Below are 20841 nucleotides of genomic sequence, written 5' to 3' on the forward strand. Positions count from 1 at the left end.
GGTTTTGCCGACAGAATAATGGCGACGGAATATTCCGTCGCTATAACATGGTTTATAGCGACGGATTTGTCCGTCGCTATTATTCCGTCGGCAAAACAATTTTACCGACGGAAAATTAATTTTTAGCGTCGGAAAAAATTCCGTCACTTATGTTGTACCAACGGATTTTTTAGCGACGGAATTTCCGTCGCTAAAACCTTTTTAGCGATGGAAATTCCGTCGCTAAAAAAGTTAGGTGGGAAAAAAAATGGGCGTGGGCGTGCCCAAAAAATTTGGGCAGCCCGCGCCCGAGAGAGGGATTTATCCCAAATCCCTCTCTCAGATCTCATTTCTCCTTCTCTCTCTCTTCATCCCCCCCCTCTTCCCCTTCTCTTTCTCTTCCTCCCTCACCTCTCTTTCTCTCTCCCCCTCAATCTCTCTTTCTCTCTCCTCCTACATAATGTTTGGATCTTTCCGTTGATTTGGGCTGATGTCTTCAGGGGAGCCTTGAATTTGCTTTTGGAAATTACCCAGTTATTAGTACAATAACAAAGCTGCTATGAGTAGTTATTCTGCAATTTGTCTATGAATTTCTGTTGTTTGTGGATATTAAAGGGGGTATGAAATCAGGATGCACAAATTTTAGGATGATGTAGTTTGCATGTAGCATTATCATAAAATCGTTAAGCTAGGCATCATAAATGCTCCTATTCCATTTTTGTCTTGGTAAGATAATATGATGATTATGATTCTTTTCGATTTAAAATATATAGAAAGGAGTTTAATGAATGAAGATTGTACTTTTTTTTCCTGATGGAAGATTGTACTAATTATATTAGGTGCAGTCATGGTTTTTCTAAGGGTAAATTACGGTATTCCTCTAAGAACTTTCAACATTTTGCTGTAAACCCCCATAACTCTTAAAACCACACTAAACCACTGATAGCTATTGAATTGTAGAAAATCTCCCAGAAATTTTTGATTTTACAGATAACCACAATGATGTCATCAGTCGATATTTAGGATCTCAATCTGTTGTTAATGCAAAATGTGCACTAACGCTATTACAGTATTTATAAGCAAGATGCAGAAATGTATTGGAGATTTTCTAAAAGCCTAATAGTTATTAGGAGTTTAGTGCAATTTCAGAAGTTATTGAGGGTTTACTACAAAAACTTTGAAAGTTCTTGTGGGTTTAGTATAAGTTTCTTTTAGTGATTGGCTCAAGAAATTCACCAAAAAGAAAGAGTGACTCATGGGTATGGACACGAATGCATGTATACACCCATTCACAAAGTGGCGTGCTGCTTCAGTAATAATGTGTGTGTGTGTAGGGGGTGTTTTCGGGTTGGGAATTCTATTAAGTACTCTGTGAGTCTGTGGCAGATCATATAAAAAAAGGCAGAACAAGACATACACTATCAATTTTAAGTGAATATAAATGTTGTATAAAATCTGTGCTAACAATATACAAATGCAAAGCAGGCATACCACACCACGAAATCTCTCAAAATATGAATACAAAAAAAAATTTAAGCCATTTCTGGAAATACTACAAGGGATGTTTGGTGCAGATCATGAATACAAATAGATCGTCTGCATATCTTTGAATTGCATGTTGATGTATGAGACGGTTCATATTCAGTAGACTAACGTGTTATAACCATCTATCCTCATCTGTCTGTTGTGTTTATTTGGTACCGTCTTATACTTTGTTTCTACTACTCAAATTTGAAAGGATTAACTGTGAATGATCCCTTGTACTATCGCAAGTTGCAGACAAACCCATGTACTTCTATTTGTGTGCATGGATCCCCTTGTAGTATTTCCATGTGCATATACCCCCTCAGTGAACTTTTTCTACTCTTCTAAACATAAAAAAAAGATTAGCAATTTGGGTTCTCTCCTTACAAATATAGTTATACCCCCTCAGCAATTAGTTTGTCTCGCTATTTTGTGATTTGTAATAGCTTATTTAGGTTCCCTCGACAGGTCAGTCCTAGAACTGATGAGAGGAAGAGCTGATATCCCACTTTGTTGAGATATTTTTCTTAAGGTTCTTGTTTCCTTTGTGAAACATGAATTCCTATTGTGACCTGGCTCTCTTGTTGTGCTGCTGAGGTGCTGTCGAAATGTTCGCTGCACACAACATTCTTAACCTTATTGAAGACCTTCTATAGTAATTTAGGTTTTCTCCTTACAAATTTTGACGAAATGATAGTACACTTGAACACACGTAAATACATATACATGTCACATTTACATACCTAATGAGATAGAGGCCTTCCTCTGACAGCCGGTCATACACATTTATTCTAAATTAAAATGATATATCTAGGGAGATGCTCACTTCCATTAATTTTTAAATTCTAGATGCGAGCAGTTCCTGACAAATCTTTCATGAGCATACCACATGATCGGAGGCATCTAGACACCCGATACAAGGATGGAATAGAAGCCTTCTTAGCCTACTCTGACACCAACCCTCTACGGTCGCTGAGCGGGTCGATTTTCTGTCCTTGTAAGAATTGCAGGAATGGTAAAATGCTCACTAGGAGTGACGTAAGTTTTCATCTGTCAATCAATGGATTTGATAGCTCTTATGTATTTTGGAGTCATCACGGGGAAGGCATCCCAGTGATGCAATTAGAGGAAGAGTTCACTGATGTCGATAATCCGACAGTTAACACGACTAATATGTTGGAAGATATTCTTACAACACCGTCTTCGAGTGATGTCAACACTACTGATATGTTTCAAGATGTAGACCGATTGATGAGATTTATTGAAGAAAATAAGTCACCGTTATACGAGGGGTGCAAGGAGTTCACAAGGCTTTCTTTTATGCTACAGCTTCTTCATATCCAAACACTCAGTGGGATGGCTTGTAGGCGTCTAAAATTGTCTACGAGAGCCCACACGAAATCCGAAGCAATGAATGGGCGAGTCAAAGAGATTCACCTAATCAGCTCGCGCACGTCGCTCGGCGCACTCACGCCATTCAGCCCGTGCGCGCCGGTCAACGCGCGTACGTCAGATCAACTCGTGTGCGCTGGTCAACGAGCACACATCAACAAACTCGTGCGCCGATCAACGTACGCACGTCATCAACTCGTGTGCGCTGGTCAACGAGCACACATCAACAAACTCGTGCGCCGATCAACGTACGCACGTCAATCGCCTCGTGCGCACCAGTCAACGCGCACACGTCAACCAACTCGTGCGCGCCGGTCAAACGCGCACATGAAAAACCGCCTCGTGCGCGCCGGTCAATGCGCGCACATCAATCAGCACGCGCTCATCGATCAGCACGCGTACATTAACCAACGCGCGTTCAACGATTGGTCTCGCGACGGAGCATACAAATCAACAAATCTATCGAATACGCGACAAGAACAAGTCTCGGAAGAGAAGAAGCAAAAAAGGGGAAAAAGTCGGCCAACCCGCGCTAAGCGCAGGACGAAATGATCCGACCCGCGCAAGCGCGGGACGGATTATTCCGACCCGCGCGAGCGCGGGTCAGATCGTTCCGCCGCGCAGTCTAATGTTTCAAAACACGTTTTGACGGTTTTAAGTTGGTTTTTTGCAGGGTTTATCGGTTCCAGGGGTTCTTAACTGACTTGAGATCATCCTCAAACGTGGTTAGGCTGCTGTTGACTAAAGATAGAGCCAAATCCCTTGTTCTTATCCAAATAACCGCATTTTGAGGCCTATAAATATGAGCCAAAGGCCTCCATTTTCTGGATCTGGAATTTTATCAAGAGGACGAGGTGCTGCCGGATTGAAGAGTGAAGGAGCACGAAATTTCAGCAAAGGTCAACGAGATCGCGGCGAACTTCGGAGCAAAGGAGAAGCCGTTCGAAGGATCTGAAGCCCGTACGTCCGTTCCTTGAGATTAGGCTTTGTCTTAATCTCGAGAAGAGCCCTGATTTCGCTTTGTCGATTTCAGGACTTTAAGCAAATACCCCCTTGGTGAGGTAGAAGATCTGCCCAATTTTCTGCAACCGGATCTGATTCGAGGTCGTCCACGGATTAACCCCGGCACTGGCAAAGAACCCACGCAAGCAAGAGCCGATAAACGGATCTTGTGTTTATTTTCAAGAAAGTTGTAATCTTTTTCTTTTGTTATTTGAATTCATTTGTAACGCTTAAAGTTTAATGAAATCAATGACTAAGGTAACTTTCGACGGAAACATGGATGTTACACATTTTGAGATGTTATTAGATTTGCTCAGGAAAGTCATTCCAGGCATCAACGGCTTTAGGTTTAACACCATCAGTTTCGAAGAGAGACGACAAACGTAAAACAGCGGTGTGTTCTGCTCATTTTCGCAACTGTCATACTCTAGTTCAAAAGATCTAAATCCGATACAAGGTGAATTCTATTGCTAGGTCAGGTAGAAAACATCGTGGAGATTTTCTATGGGCTCAATAAGGAAGTCAGACATGTGATGTTTAAGGTTCGTTGGTGTGAGCTGAAAAGGATAAAGAATGACTACGGTTACACACTCGTTAATCTTAACAAGGAAATATATCATAATGAAAAGTACATGTTAGCTGATCACGCCAAACAGTGCTTTTATGTCAAAGACATAATGAAAAATAACGAATGGGTTGTCCTTAAGAATCCGCCTAGAGCCTACATTCATGAAGTTGTGTCTGACGAAGATCACGATGAGGAGGTTATCTTGGTCGACGAAACAGTTGTTGAGTTTTCCTTGACACAAAATAATAATCTGATGGATGAAATTGCACTAGCACACCCTGATGTACCTGTGATTATATGTGAGCCAAGGCATAAAGGTAAAAAACCAGTCCACAGCGGAGTCGATAAAACTATAAGAACAGTCATTTTGTCGGCACGCACACAGTCTCAGGCTAATCGCACACGGTCGCAGAGTAGAGCCTCAACATCGTCATAATAATGTATCAGTTTGTGTCATGTATTATAGTATTACTTTGATATTATTTGTTTGACTGGTTATCATGTATCAGTTTGTGTCATGTATTATAGTATTGCCTTTATATTATCTGTTTGACTGGTTATCATGTGTTAGTTTGTGTTATGTATTAGAGTATTACCTTTACATTATCTGTTTGACTAGTTACCATGTGTTATTTATTAATTATTTGCATTATATGCTTTTTTTGGATGCTCAGTATATTTTCAAAGTATAGATGACAAAAGGACTACGTAAGAGAGCGCTTGAGGGACTTTTTGGTAGACAGTCTAGAGGCGACGCACATGCCTCTACGTTAGGTATTTTTATTTATTTGTTATATATGTACATTTCTATAAACTATTAATGTGAGCCTAACATTATTTTTTAACATTTCCTACACAGAACGCAGAGATGCTACACATGACTCGCCGCCACCGGACACAGGCAGCGGAGATGCTTCACATGATGCGGAGGCACAGGCTGATCCTACACAGCATGCTGAGATACCATCGCCGCCGCCGCCGCTACGTGCAGATGTATTGGAGGAGCGGAGATATGAGCCGTATAGTGCAGCTGTAGAAGCTGCGCCACTACCACCAGATTCTATTCTAGATCAGCGAGTCCACGACCCGGCCAAGGTGAAGGGGGATTAGGAATCTTATCATGCTTTGCGACCTATCGCGCAGCGTAGGTACAAACAAGCAAGGCGTAGATGCATCGAACTGAAAGGTGTGAATAGATTTTTATAGTTTATCGGTTATTATTTTACTTTTTATTATGGGTATGGATTGATTTATATGTCACCCGATTTTTATTATTTCGCAGGTACCGGGTGACCTCCTAGGCGCGGCCGTAGTGCTACCAAGCCACAGAACCTCATCCCTGATATTCATCGGAGGGCTGTGATCTGATAGGAGCACGGAGTGCCTGTCGGGGCATTTGCCAATGTTTTCAATAATTTTCTCGCCGCTTTAGCCAGGAGACATGATTTCTTTAATCTTTTTTTGATGTGGAAATCACAACGAATTGATGCGCTAGTGGCTTGTTGGAGATATATATGTGTGAGTTATTAGTTTATTATTTTTTTGCCAGGAGTCATTTATTCAGATTTTCATCATTTGGAGTTATTAGTTTATTATTATGTTTAATACACTGATTTGTATCTCTTTTTTTATATGCTGAAGCGATTTTTCTTCCTTGATGATAACATTTGTGCTTGGACTTACTGCTTCACGCAAATCAATATATCATTCAAGAGGTGGCGATCTGAGGTGAAGAAAAAATATTTCATGTAAATAACAAACGATTGGGAACGCTTTTGGCATCTTGACGAGCGTGTAGATGGAGTAGAATTTTTTACACTTTGTGATTACTGGGACACGGCTGAAATCCAGGTATTATTACTGTAGATTTTTTTTATTTTATAAGCTGAATTTCTATATTTTTCTGATTTGACATTGTTTTCTAGGCTCAAGCTGAAATAGCAAGGAGGAACCGCAATGCTCCCCATAGTTACGAGCATCACAGGGTTCCAGGTCCTTTAGCCAGCATTATCATCAATTGTCGCTTGAGGTATATAATATATTAGCTTATAAATTGTCAATTTGAGTATACTTTATGTGTTATGGGTTAATAATATATTTGAATAAAATAGGGAAGGGGAGATCTCGGACATTTTGCAGATCGTATTCTGACTTCTTGGAGCCCGAATTACACCAATGAAGAGAATAAGACGAAGAACAAGGATCTGGTTATAAGTAGCAGTTCATTTGTATATTCAATTTCATAACAATGCATCATTAAAAAGTTGACTTGCCCGGGTTGTTTTGAAATATCGCAGGAGAAATTACATGCCAAGGTACAAGAGCAAATATCTCAGTCTCAGGTTGATTCTAGCACTCTGGCCCGGCTAAGTAGAGAGGAGGAGGACTCCATTATCGAGACGGTCATTGGACCAAGTAGGAAGAACAGATACCGGTGGAGAGGATCCGAGCAGAAGCCGCACGAGTCTAGTAGCACTTACGAGTCTGCAGCACCACCAGGAACACCAGGAAACAGTTCATATCAAGACTCGATGGAGCAGCGGATGAAAGCGATTGAAGATTGGCAATCACAGCAAATAACATATCAGCGGATTGCGGAGGAAGAACGAAGGCGCCGGAGCAGCAACAATTAGAGTTCACACAGCTCATGTCGACTCAGTCTGAAGAGGCTCAGGAAGGCATATAGGAGACGATTTATGGCGGATCAGGTAATATATATACTTTATTTTTTAAATTAAATGAATTAAATATATTTAATTCTTACTTAGTTATGAATATGCCATGTGACTAAATGATATCACACACATCGATACACACTTTTATATACAAACCCTAACTCTAACCCTAACACAAAGCCCAAAATATATACGTATAATATTTTTATGTGATGGTGGTGTTGATGGTGCGTACGTGCGTAGTGATGGTAGTATTGGTTGGTGAATTGGTTAGTTGTGTTGTTGTGGTGCATGCGTACGTATGGTTGGTTATGTGATCGCTTGGTGGGTGGTTTGGTCATGGTGGGGGAGGGGAAGGAGTGGGGATTTGGTGGTGGTGGTGATGTAGGGGGAGGGGGAGGGGGTGTGGAGTGTGGTGCATGCGTGCATGCGTACACGCGTGTATGCATGCGTGCATGCGTACACGCGTGTATGCGTGCGTGCATGCGTACACGCGTGTACGTGTGCGTGCGTGTGTGCGTATGGTTGGTTAGTTGTGTTGTTGTGGTGCGTGCGTTCGTATGGTTGGTTATGTGATCGCTTGGTGGGTGGTTTGGTCGTGGTGGGGAGGGGAAGGAGTGGGGATTTGGTGGTGGTGGTGATGTAGGGGGAAGGGGAGCGGGGTGTGGAGTGTGGTGCATGCGTGCACATGTGTATGCGTGCGTGCATGCGTGCACACGTGTATGCGTGCGTGCATGCACGCGTGTATGCGTGCGTGCATGCACGCGTGTATGCGTGCGTGCATGCGTACACACGTGTATACATGCGTGCATGTGTACACGCGTGTACGTGTGCGTGCGTGTGTGCGTATACTTGCGTGTGTACGTGTGCGTGCGTGTGTGCGTATACATAAGAATATGCCATGATACTCTCTTATTGCTATACTTGAATATCATGCCATGTTGTTAACGTTTGATTTATATTTGCAGGCCGGGACTTCTAGACAATGTGAAGCTGGTGATGAGGAGGATGATGATGATGATCAGGAGGACTGATTTATTTTTTAACCTTTGAAAACAATGAATGAGTGTGTTGTATAAACAATATTTATCATGGTGTGTGCTGTATAAACAACGTTTATTATGCTGGGATATTTTAATTAAATTATATGTGTTATATATGTATGAGAATGAATATTATACTGCTGATTGAATAGGTTTTTAAATTTATTATATTATTGTACAGGTTTTTTCAATTTTTCAATTATTTTTAAAAATGTATTGGAAATATTTAGCAACGGATTGGCCGCTGCTACATAGACCTTTAGCGACGGAAAACTGATACGGGGGACAAACATTAGCGACAGATTTTCCATCGCTAATGTTAATGGTGACGAAAAAATCGCCTTATTTTTTTATTTTTTTAAAAACTAGTTATAGCGACGGATAAGACGTCGCCAAAATGTTTTGGCGACGGAAAATAGCAACGGCTTTTATGTCGTTAATGTTAATGTTAATGGCGACGGAAAATTCACCTTATTTTTTTATTTTTTTAAAACTAGTTATAGCGACGGACACGCCGTCGCCAATATGTTTTAGCGACAGAAAATCCGTAGCTAAAAATTGTTTTAGCTACGGATAATCCGTCGCTAATGTTTTTTTATTTTTATTTTTAAAAATAGTACGACAGATAATTCGTCGCTAAAAGTCCGTTGCTGAAATTTAGCGTCGGAATATCCGTCGCTAAAAACAATTTTAGCTACCCTCACTGTACTGACGGTTGTTTAGCGACGGAATTTTATTTTTTCTGTCGCTAAAGGTTTTAGCGACAGAATTTAGACTTTTAGCGACGGATTTGTCCGTCGCTAAAAGTCTTGCTTCTAGTAGTGATCTAGGTTACAAAACGATAGTGAACTTTTATTAATTAAAACAATTGATTTCTCGCATTAAATACTATAGAGATATACTTTTATACGCAAAATATTGATTTAGGATCAATAAATCCAAAAGAAAACTCAATAAGAAATACAAACAGTGGGTGTAGGATTGGGCGAGATGTTACTCACCTCTGGTATGCAGAAAAACTCCTGAGCCCTTTGGAGAACGATCCTCCTTCGACAGCACCCCAAAAATCCTTTTGAAATCCTCCAAAAATTCCCCAAAATCACCAAAACGAACTAGGGTTTGAGTGGAGAGAGGGGCTAGGGTTTCTCTGAGATTCTGATAGGTTTTTGGGTTGGTTTCGGGTAAAATAATATATATATATATATATTACGGTTAAAATCCGAACAAAACCCAATCAAACCCGCAACTAAAAGAAAACCCAAAATTAGCGCTTCAGTGGACTCATAGATCAACTCATCAGTCGACTCATTAGTCGACTCATGAGTCGACTCATAAGTCGACTAAGCAGACCTTAATTTCCAGATTCGTGCATGTTTTGTTATTCTGCCAAAACCAATGCACAAACTCTATGAAACCACACTTATACATATCTAGAAACTTGTTACCAATTATATCCATGACCTCAAGTCATTTACCACAAATAAAACTATTTATCACTAATAGTTCACATATACTTCTATCAAAATATGGTGTTTTACATCTTGTTTATAAGTATCAACTTAGACTATTTTTAAAAGTTGAAAAGGGATAGTAAATCCTAATTAAAAATTATATATATCTTATTTTAATAATACCAAACAATTATACTTTTCTTTGCCAAGTTTTAAAATTTCAGTCCTTTTTGTGCTTTTGAACTTTGAGGGTGTGATTTGTAATTTTAAACATTTGTGAGTGTTTTTAAAAAACTTACTTTTAAGTTTGGTAGTTATAACTTCTATATTTCATGTGTTTCTAATCTATAGTTTTAATAATTATAAAAAGCATCCTAAAAATTTTAGAGTTGTAAGAAATATCCTGACATTTAAAATTATCACTGACTCAGATTAGTTAGTTATATGTAAATGGAAAGAAAAAGGAGGGGGATGTCTGAAGATATAAGATAGCGGGCGATCTACTCTCTACTATCGTGCGCCCCCGCTTAGTTTTCAATGGCGAAGAAGAAGAATAGAAGAGGAAGGAAGATACTCAGTATTGGTCTGCGATCTTCAAGCTCTTGTTCGCAAGCTCTTGAGGATCATTTTGATACTAATCTTGAGGAAGATGATGATCAACTCAACGAAGATGTTATGGGCTCGACTGGTCCAAAAGGAGAGAAGATGAAGAAATCGATGGAGGAATCCTCAGATCTACTGATTTCTTGTCTGGATCTCATCGATCCCTAGCTACTCCTCTCAAGGAAGGAAGTCAAGCTCGACATCTCAGAAATGGAATCAGCAGCTCATCTAGGGACTCCTGGGCTGATGAGGTTGAATTGGAGGTGATTCCCTCTGTTTCTTCTTTTTCTCAGGCTTTAAACTCTAAATCCACAAGTGTCCTTAGCTCAGATCAAGAGATTTCAAAAGTAATTTCTGATGCTGATACTGTTCCATTGACTGAAACTGTGGAAATCAATTCTGATGAATTAGTAAATGAGAGAGATAAGTCTAATAATGATTCAGTATCTTCCGGTAATCTAAAATCTGGAGAGAGAGAGAGAGAGAGAGAGGGATAAATCTACTGGTAATGATGATAATATGGAAAAACTGATCCAATACCTAGAAAAACCTTCGCAAGCTTGTTTGCTGATAACAGGAAATCAGGTAATGGTCTGTCTCTGAGCTACATGCCATCTTCCCAATCAAAAACTGCCTCTTTTACTATTGATGAATGGAAAGAAGGGGAACAATTATGGAGAAATGCTTTAATAGGGCATGTTATTGGTTTGAATGTTAAATTCAAATCAATGGAAACATATGTGAGTAAGATATGGGGAAATTATTCTATTCCAAAGGTTTCTTTAATCAAGATAGGTCTGTTCCTTTTTGATTTTCAAACGGAGAAGCAAATGAAAGATGTCTTAGAGGTAGACCCCTGGTTTTTTGGTTCTAGGCCTTTGATGCTAAAGATATGGAGTATTGACACTGATTTGGATAAAATTCAAGACTTTTCCTATCCACTTTGGGTACAATTCCCTAATCTGAAGCTAAACCTTTGGAGTTCAATTGGGATCAATAAGGTAGCTAGCCTCATTGGTAAACCTATATCAATAGATAAACTTACTGCTACTAGGCAAAGGTTAAGCTACGCAAGAGTTTTAATAGAAGTGAACTTGCCCTTGAAAGAGGCCTTACCTGATCAAATTGTCATTCAAGATCCTGATGGAAGAAGCTATGCTTAGGAAGTGATATATGAACTCAAACCAAGATGGTGTACATCATGTAATAAACTTGGACATGAAACTGGTCAGTATAGAAGGAATAAAACAAAATTTTGGGTTCCTGTAAACAGACAAAATGCTCAAAATCATGCTGTGAATCCAGTTGTGAATGTACAAGGAAAAAAGTTTACATCACAATGTTGATGTGAGAGGTTTAGATGCTGGAACAACTGCACATAAAAACTCTGACTCTGGGGTATATGAAAGTTCAAGTGCAAAACATGCACAAGATGTTATGAAACATGCACAGTCTCAAGTTATTGCTGCTAATATTGTAATTCAGTCACCTCCTGGGTCAACAAAGAATTCTGAAGCTGGAGATAGGTCAGGTATATTTGGCTTTGTCACACAGGGTCCTGTTGCTATGAAAAGGGTTCCTAGTTTAGCTGCACGGTCAAAGGAGCCAAAAAAATCTGTACTTGCTAGGGGTCAATTCTCTGGGGAGCTTCATTTCTCTCCCACTATCAATACTACTGGTTTCACTAGTGTCACCAGAGCAAACGTAGCTAAGAGAATCAATTTTAAAGAGCCTGGTAATCCAATCCATGCATCACAATTCTCAAGTTTGGAGCACCAGATACTTGATTTAGACCGCTATAGCAATGATAGGGGTGGTATTTCCCAATAAATGCATTTAGCCACCTGGAATATTAGAGGGATTAACAAACCCTCTAAACACTTGACTGTTAAGCAGTTCATTCAGGATTACAAAATCTCCTTCCTTGCTCTCTTAGAAACTTAAGTGTCTATAGAGAAAATGAAGATCATTGCTAAAAAAGTTGCAAAATATTGGAAATGAATTTCTAATGTGCATCACACTGCTAACAAAGCCAGGATATGGATTCTTTGGGATAATAATTATCTCTCTGTCCAGAATATTAATAGTTCTGATCAATTCATTACATGCAATGTGGAATCAAAAGATGTAAGACTAAAGTGTTTAATCACAACCATATATGCTCTCAATCATATAGAAGGCATAAAAGTTCTTTGGGATGATCTAATAACTTTCAAAAGGAATGTGTCAGGACCCTGGCCAGTAGGAGGTGATTTCAATTCCATACTTAATAGTGAAGAGAAGCTAGGAGGGACTCAAATAACAAATTCAGAGGTTGAGGACTTTCAGAATTTTATTGATACAAGCCAGCTAAAACATATTAAATCCACTAGATGTTTTTTCACTTGGAGTAACAAGCAAGATGCATCTACAAGAGTCTGGAGCAGGTTGGATAGAATTCTAGTTAATAAAGACTAGATTTTCTAATATACATCAAGCCAGGTGGATTTTCTGATGCCATATTGTTCTGATCACTCCCCAGGATTGTTAACAGTTGGAGATGAAGGTAATTGTGGATTTTCTGATGCCATATTGTTCTGATCACTCCCCAGGATTGTTAACAGTTGGAGATGAAGGTAATTGTGAAGGCAAGAGGCCATTCAAATGATCACTCCCCAGGATTGTTAACAGTTGGAGATGAAGGTAATTGTGAAGGCAAGAGGCCATTCAAATTATTTTCTATGTGAACTAAACACCCAGACTTCCTACCAGCAGTTAGCTCAGTTTGGAATCAGCATATCTCTGGATACAGCATGTACATGGTGCAAAACAAGCTCAAAAAACTCAAACCTGTGTTCAAATATCTGAATAAAAGACACTTCATGAATATTAGTGAACAATTATCCAGAGCTAAAGCAGAGCTATATGATATACAAGCTCAACTGAGTTCTGACCTTTTTAATCCAGGTCTGATTGCCAGGGAAAAGGAACAAATTAGGAAATACACAAAGTTACTTGATTGTGAAAACTCATTTCACAGGCAAAAAGCTAATATCAAGTGAGGATTGCAAGGTGATAAAAGCACCCAATATTCCCATGCTATTATGAAGAATAAGAGACACCACAATAGAGTGATGTCTATATACACTGAAAATGGTATCAGGATTACAGATACACAAGATATCATCTCTGAATTCATTCAATATTACAAAAAACTGCTTGGAACCATAATACCCACTACACCTCCTAATCCTGTGGTTATCTCTAAAGGGCCAATTCTCTCTTCCAATCAACGCGTTGAGCTTAGTAAACCTATCACCAGAGAGGAAATTAGACAAGTTGTCTTCACTATATCAGATGGAAAAGCCCCAGGCCCAAATGGATTTAGTGCTTCTTTCTTCAAGGCTGCGTGGGAAGTCATTAATGAAGATATATTCATGGCAGTTGAGGAATTTTTTAGTTCAGATAAACTTCTCGGTGCTCTAAATTCTATAACCATTACCTTGGTTCCCAAAATCCTCAACCCAAACTCAACATCTGACTTCAGGCCAATAGCATGCTGCAATATTGCTAACAGGATTCAGAATATCATGGGTTTCTTGGTTAATGATGCACAAAGTACATTTGTTAAAGGGAGGCTTATCTCAAGTAATTTCCTTTTAGCCCATGAGCTCATCAAGCACTATGGGAAAAAACATATATCACCTAGAGCCATTATAAATGTGGATCTAAGGAAGGCTTTTGACACTATGAATTGGGGTTTCATCAAGACTATGCTTGAGGGTCTGGGATTCCTTGAAATAATGATCGGTTGGATTTGGGAGTGCATCACCACTCCAAAATTTTCTCTATCCCTTAATGGCTCTTTGCATGGTTATTTCCATGGAGCAAGAGTTCTGAGACAGGGAGACCCACTCTCCCCCCATCTTTTTGTGATAGGCATGGGATACCTGTCAAGGAGACTAGAGCCGCTTAAGGAAGAGAAAAGGTTCAAATTTCATCCCAAATGTTCTAAAATGAATATAACACATATGCTTTTTGCAGATGACTTGTTAATGTTTGGCAAAGCTGATATGAGCTCAATCACTAGACTAAACACTTGCTTGCAAGAATTCTGCCAAGTATTAGGACTGGAAGCCAATCCCAATATGTGTGCAATCTACTTGAGTGGTATTGAAGATAATCAAAAGTCCTAAATTTGCACGTATTTGAGCTTTTCAGAGGGTGTTTTGCCTATGAGATGCTTGGGGCTACCTTTGACAACAAGAAGGATATATAACACACTTCGAGTGTTCTTCTCTTATAAGCAAAATTACTAATCAATTTCAAAGCTAGCAGCAAAACAAGAATCTATCCTATGCGGGGAGAATTCAAATGATTAAATTAGTCATCCTGGGATACAAACCTTCTGGTTCAGCAACTATATCATGCCGAGCAAGATTTTTGAAAAAATTGACATGCTCACCCTTTCTTTAGGGTCAGAAAATTCACTTAATATCTTGGGATTTAGTTTGCCTGGGTAAGAAATAGGGAGGCTTAGGTCTGTTTCAGCCAAATTATGGAACCAAGCAGCTGCTGTGAAACTACTATGGATGATTCATCAGAAGAAAGACCTGCTTTGGATCAAATGGATCCATGGTCACTATCTACAAAATTCAAGTGTTTGGCAAATTCAACAGAGGAAGAATGACTCATGGATGTGGAAGCAACTCCTCAAAATTAGAAACATGATCTTTGCTAAGTTTTGTAATGCGGATAATGTGCTAAACACTCTTAATAGCTGCTGTATCAATGGCAAACTTCGGCTATCTCTGGTATACAATATTCTAACTCAATCATCTTCATCAATTACTTGGGCGGAAACAACTTGGGGGAGCCTGAATTATCCCAAGCATTCTATCATACTTTGTCTAGTCTATCACTCTAAGATTCTCACTCAGGAAAGGTTGTGTCGTTTTGGAATTCTTAGCACTAACTGCTGTGTTTTGTGTTCTAGACAACTGGAAAATTGCAAGCATTTGTTTTTTGAATGTCAGTACTCAGCTGGTGTAAGGAACAATGCAATGGATTGGTTGGGATTTACATGAAGAACCTATCATTGGGATCAACTCAGTAGATGGTTCTCTTGCTGTTTGAAAGGAAAAGGGTTTAAGAAGAATTTGAAGAGAATGACTCTATCAGTAGCAGTTTACTTAATCTGGCAAGAGAGGAATGTCAGAATTTTCAGGGGAAAGCAAGGGGTTCTGGTTCTCTCTTCCGTGCTATCAAACTCTCCATCTTTTCTAAAATTTTGAATGAAGATTTTCCTCCACATGTGAAGGAAGTGATAATGAAGTTGTAACTATAAAATTTCAGCTTCTTGTTTACCAGGTTATATTAATCCTGGTTTTTTGATGTACAGCTCTTTTACACACTTGGAAGATGAATAAAACTTTAATTCATTGACCAAAAAGCTTTATTTTAGTTATTTGCTGCTTTATATCTGTATTATTCCAGATTTAACCACAGACGCCAACAATCTTAAAGCAATATTTGGCCTATTCCAGTGCAAGGATCCCAATGTCAAACTGTTTTCAGGAACAGCAGTACAGTACTCTGGTGTGCACCAACCTGATACTGTCAAGATCTCCTCGATTTGTAAGGCAAAGATCTCATCGATCTATAAGGTAAAGATCTCATCGATCTAACAGACCTTCTCGATCTAGGCACTGTTCCTATAAGCACTAGCTATTTTACAATATATAACTGTATATATTGATTGTTGTTTTTGGAATGAATTTTCCTTAAGGATTTGGGGTCTATTTATAGGATTTGAAAAAATACTATATGTACTAATAAAATATTATTATTTTACTATGCATGTGGGGCCCACGTTCAATTTTTTCTTCGGTGGGCCCCACCACCTTTGAAATTAAATCATCACATGGGCTGCAGCAGCCCATGTGATGGTGAAGAAATAAAAATATATATACATATCCAACAATTATTACCGGCGCACTTGGTCAGTTGGTTCGTCCTTCATGAACCACGTTTTATTTGATGAAATTTGAAAATGATAGATTACTAAACCGTTCTCATGTGAGTTCTTAATTGGGAAATTAGATTCCTTCAGACCTATATGAACGGTTCTTATCTACCCCAAGTGCAATACATAAAGCATCTCAATATAGAAGATTTAATAATATTTTCAAGCAATCATCAAAGCTTTGATGCATCTTCAGGTATTATAAATTGTAATCAACATAATATATCTAAAATTATTACCGACACACTTGGTCAGCTGGTTTGTCCTTCATGAACCACGTTTTCTTTGATGAAATTTGAGAATGATATAGATCACTTCTCAACCTTTCTCATGAGAGTTTTTAATTGGGAAATTAAATTCCTTCAGAGTCCTATATAAACGGTTCTTATCTAGTTCATGATCTGTACACCCATGGTAGATTGTAAGGGGCTGTTTGGTTGTATGTTTTTACCATGTAAAAGGATGGAAAGTGTAAAAAAATGGGTTCCAATGTCAGCTTTCATCACTTTACATTGTTTGTTTAAATTCTCTTTTACATAAAAAGTTTACATCTTTTGATGAGGTGTCATCGAAAGCAAAATCACCAAAATTAGGAGTGGTTTTGTTGGAAAGCTGACACAATGTCATAAATGTGTCCAAAAAAATAATAAAAAAGTCAAAACCTTGTAGAAATGGTGAGGTGAATAACTACTTTCCATTTTGTGTCATAAATACTCTAGTTTACATTATACCATCCAAACAATGTAATACTATTATTTTAGGATTCACAAAGATTCCTAACCAAACAATGTAAACACTCAAATGGAAAGTGATGAGGTGGATAACCATTTTCTACTTTGTGTCATAAATACTCTAGTTTCCTAAAGACATCCAAACAGCCCCTAAGTGAATTTATGGCTGGCCACCATGACTGAGGTGGTGTAAACCCATGCTTTTATATGAGTACTTCTGAACTCACATATACAAACGGCATAATTATGTTAGCGTATCTGGGTTGAATTTACCTAATAATTTCATATTTATAAAAAGTTGATAAAATAAAATTAACTAGGTTTTGTCGTGGCAATGCCACAGTTTTTTCTTATTAAACTTTAATGTAAATATAACTGGCATTTTAAAATATATGAATAAAGTGAAAGCAAAAGTTTGATAGAACTTGAATGGTAAAAGACAAACATAAAATTTAGAAGTCATTTCGAAAAAAGTTTGATCTTACTAAATATCAGATAATAAGTAATTTTTATTAGTAAAATTATCTATTTGCTTCAAAACTAAACTAAAGTTTCAATTGAAAGATAGCTTAGATTTTAGGTAGCTCATTAATTTCACACTGAATAAAATACGTGAAGCTCTTTAAAAAAAAGGAGTTATGCCATTAAAATTTTTGCATAAGTAGGAAGTATTTTCTTTTCAGTTCGATATGGAGAGTGAGAGTTATATTTATATATAAACAAAAAGTTTGTAGATTAATTTACCAAAGAGTACTTTGTAAACTGATTAAACTAATTGTTTTTCTTATGTTAGAAAAGTTACGCACTTTTTAGTGGGCTAAAAGGACCATTGATAATTGTTTATGCTTTTTTTAACAAATATATCATATCATAATTATTTATCTCTTAACAAAAGTTTAAATGTTCATAAATTATAAATTTATTGATATCAAAATTGAATTGATTTTGATTTTTCATTCATATCGAACTATAAATTTCAAAATATTCGTTACATAATTGATAAACTAAAAAATCAACTTGTCATAATTACTTTTTTTTTCAACCTTATAGGGAAAAGTATTTAGAAAAGTTTGGGAAACAATAATTTATTGTTTTCCTCGTGAAGTGCAACTTTGGTGAGGTGGGAAAATATTTTTTTGGAAATTTTTTAAAATTTGAATAAGTTTCTCTGCCCCTTGTTTTCTAATAATAATTTTCAAGAAAAGTAGAAGACTTTTCTATTACTGAACAATCCTTAAACCTTTATAAGATTGTGTTGAACTTTTAAACTTTAAACAAGTGACTTTTAAATGTATGTAATACAAAATCATTTGATGATGAGTAGATTTGACCGTGAAACCAACAAGAAACCTACTCTTATTCAGAAAGCTTCACACGTCGACATAACAATCTTCGTGTGAGGCTTACTAGTCCTCCTAGCAAGCATATTATATTGGTACAGGTAATTTTAATTATTGTAATTGAAAGGCAAGCACGATTAATTCTGATTGATTTTTGTGGAAAAAAAAAAGAAGGATGGCAGTCCCAACAGACCTGGTAGCCAGAGGATGCTCGGCGCACCTAGCTCAACCTGTTGGGGAAGAAGGATTGATGGAAGCAGAGGAGTTGGTACAGGCTATGCACCAATATAACGGACCGGGAGTGGTGTTTAGGACCAGCTACAATGAAGAGGACGTACACGGACACGTGTTCCGGTGGAGCTCACTGGAACCCGAGCAGGTGTTCATAAATGGGTTCCAAGCTGACGCGCAAGGTGACACCCCGGACAGCACCTACTATAACCTTCACGACTACGTCTACAATGCTGGCTCACCAATGAACCCGCATCGAAACAACTACATTTTTGTTAGCACCACCCTTAATAGCGGGTATGTTCCTCAGACCAGCAGTTACAGGGACCGGGAAGTCTGGCGTTACGAGATCTATGCTCCTGGTGGCATTTGGGTTGCTCTGACTCTTGCTAATTACCGATACCAGGCCCAGGATGAGGTCGCCTTTGTTCGGGGTATCAACCGTCAATACATTCGCTCTGCCCAGCGTTTCAGGCTTGTTGAGTCCGGCGGGTATGTAACGTAACCCAGTGAATTATAAGTCATATATATATGTATATAAAACATGACGGTGTTTTATTATAAAGTACCACTTCATATCGATCGTCTAACGCACTTTGAACGTAGAAATTAAGATCCAATGAGTTAGTTAATAAATGCAGGGGGCATTTGAGACGGGAGAGGGTGGACCAGGTGTTAGTCATGAACCCGTATATCGATCCAGCTTCTCATCCAGAAAGAAGGCTCATTACCATTCATAACGCGGTGGATTACTGCATGATAAACAACAGGAGAGTACCGTTGAATATCACTTATACTGATCCGCAACCCCTGCGGAAGAAACGGGACGTCAGTACCCCAGATGATGGCACTTTTACTAGTCCAAGTGGGACTGCCATATGGTACGGCGAGAAGGTGACCAACACTGATAGCAACATAAATGCAGGCTTCCGCTCGTATTACACTAATGAAGCCTACTTGTTCATGAGGAACGAATATATATTGATAGATTATGCTCCCGGCGGGACAAATGACAAGATATTGAACGGGCCCCTTCTTATTCGCGACGGTTTCCCTTCCCTAGCCAAGACGGCCTTTGCAGAACACGGCATCGACTGTTCTTTCGGGTCTTATGACTCTAAAGAAGCTTATATATTCACAGGCAACCTCTGCGCCCGCATCAATTTCGCTCCCCGCAGCACGGATGACCGTATCATCGAAGGACCCGTGACCATAGCTGAGATGTTCCCTTTCTTCAAAGGGACCGGGTTTGAGAATGGTGTTGATGCTGCCTTTGAGTATTCAGCCGACTATGAAGCTTACATTTTTAAGGGGGATCGATACGCTCTCATCAACTACAAGCAACCAAGGCTCATTGGCGGACCTAAGAAGATCACCGACGGCTTTCATAGCTTGAGGGGCACCATCTTTGAGAGCGGAATTGAGGCGGCCTTTGCTTCCCACACCAAAAACGAGGCCTATCTTTTCAAAGGAGACCAATACGCGCTCATCAATTTTGCCCCTGGCGGCACTGATGACTATATCATTACTGGTCCTAAGAAGATCACTCCCAGTTGGCCCTCTTTGGCCACCGTCCTGCCCCACAAAAACCACGGTCTGGATTGAGCATGGGCACGCACTCTAGGCATGCATGCTGCTCTCCGGTAAGGCGGTCTACGTGCCGGGCATGCAACACCGGCTAAGCTATCTATCATCTATCTATTGTGTGCTTTTACTTTTGTGTGATGATTTCCAATAAAGGAGGTGGCAGGCAAGACGGCAGCAGGATACTACTACTTGCTCTTGTGATATACTGTGTCCTAGCCGATTTTGCTACATCCCACCCAGCTTGTTGTCCTTGTATTTCTTTCCTGTATGGCTTTTTCATCGCGTTCATTAATAATGAGCCACCAGTTATATATGTTGTAAGTTGCTGATGTACTCCATCCATCCATTCCACAGTATCCGTCGCTTGAGGTTTATGAAGTAAAACAAAGGAGCACATTACTAAAAGAATGTAATGTTTATAGAAGAAATTTGCAAAATAGACCTAATTTGTTAAATATTTAGCAAAACAGTCCGTCTTGCTAAATATTTAGCCAAAAAGATGTCGATTTTGCAAATTTTTCCAATGTTTATACATATATATTAATGTAATGTTTATATAAAAATAAAAATATCCGTATTTGATGTATTAAAAAAAGATAAGAAAAGAAGAAAAGAGAGATAAACATTACCAATTAATAAGAACGATAATGAAAAACTCACGATTAATATATCATTAGAATTGTAAAACTATAGATAATATGAAAAAAAAAA

General features: G+C 38.6%; 1 protein-coding gene and 1 long non-coding RNA gene across 3 annotated transcripts; both read left to right on the forward strand.

Annotated features, from left to right (window-relative positions):
* Positions 5523–8318, forward strand: LOC109842919. 2 transcript variants are annotated; one of them, XR_002247433.1, is made up of 6 exons: positions 5523–5651; positions 5748–5983; positions 6107–6316; positions 6391–6494; positions 6577–7173; positions 8109–8318. It is a non-coding gene; the product is annotated as an uncharacterized LOC109842919 (long non-coding RNA). The 2 variants fall into 2 exon arrangements; XR_002247434.1 differs by having other exon boundaries at positions 6179–6316.
* LOC109843404 lies at positions 16377–20504 on the forward strand. Its single transcript, XM_020412338.1, has 3 exons — positions 16377–16437; positions 18484–19035; positions 19185–20504. Exons 2-3 carry the CDS (start codon positions 18488–18490, stop codon positions 20146–20148), a joined length of 1512 nt encoding a protein of 503 aa, XP_020267927.1. The 5' UTR covers positions 16377–16437; positions 18484–18487; the 3' UTR covers positions 20149–20504.

This window comes from Asparagus officinalis, chromosome 5, assembly GCF_001876935.1.
Source record: "Asparagus officinalis chromosome 5, Aspof.V1, whole genome shotgun sequence".
NCBI lineage: Eukaryota > Viridiplantae > Streptophyta > Magnoliopsida > Asparagales > Asparagaceae > Asparagus > Asparagus officinalis.

Coding starts and splice junctions, on each gene's coding strand:
- LOC109843404 (XM_020412338.1), top strand. CDS start 18,488: ATGGCAGTCCCAACAGACCTGGTAGCCAGAGGATGCTCGGCGCACCTA. Junction 19,036..19,184: donor AGGCTTGTTGAGTCCGGCGG/GTATGTAACGTA, acceptor TAATAAATGCAG/GGGGCATTTGAGACGGGAGA.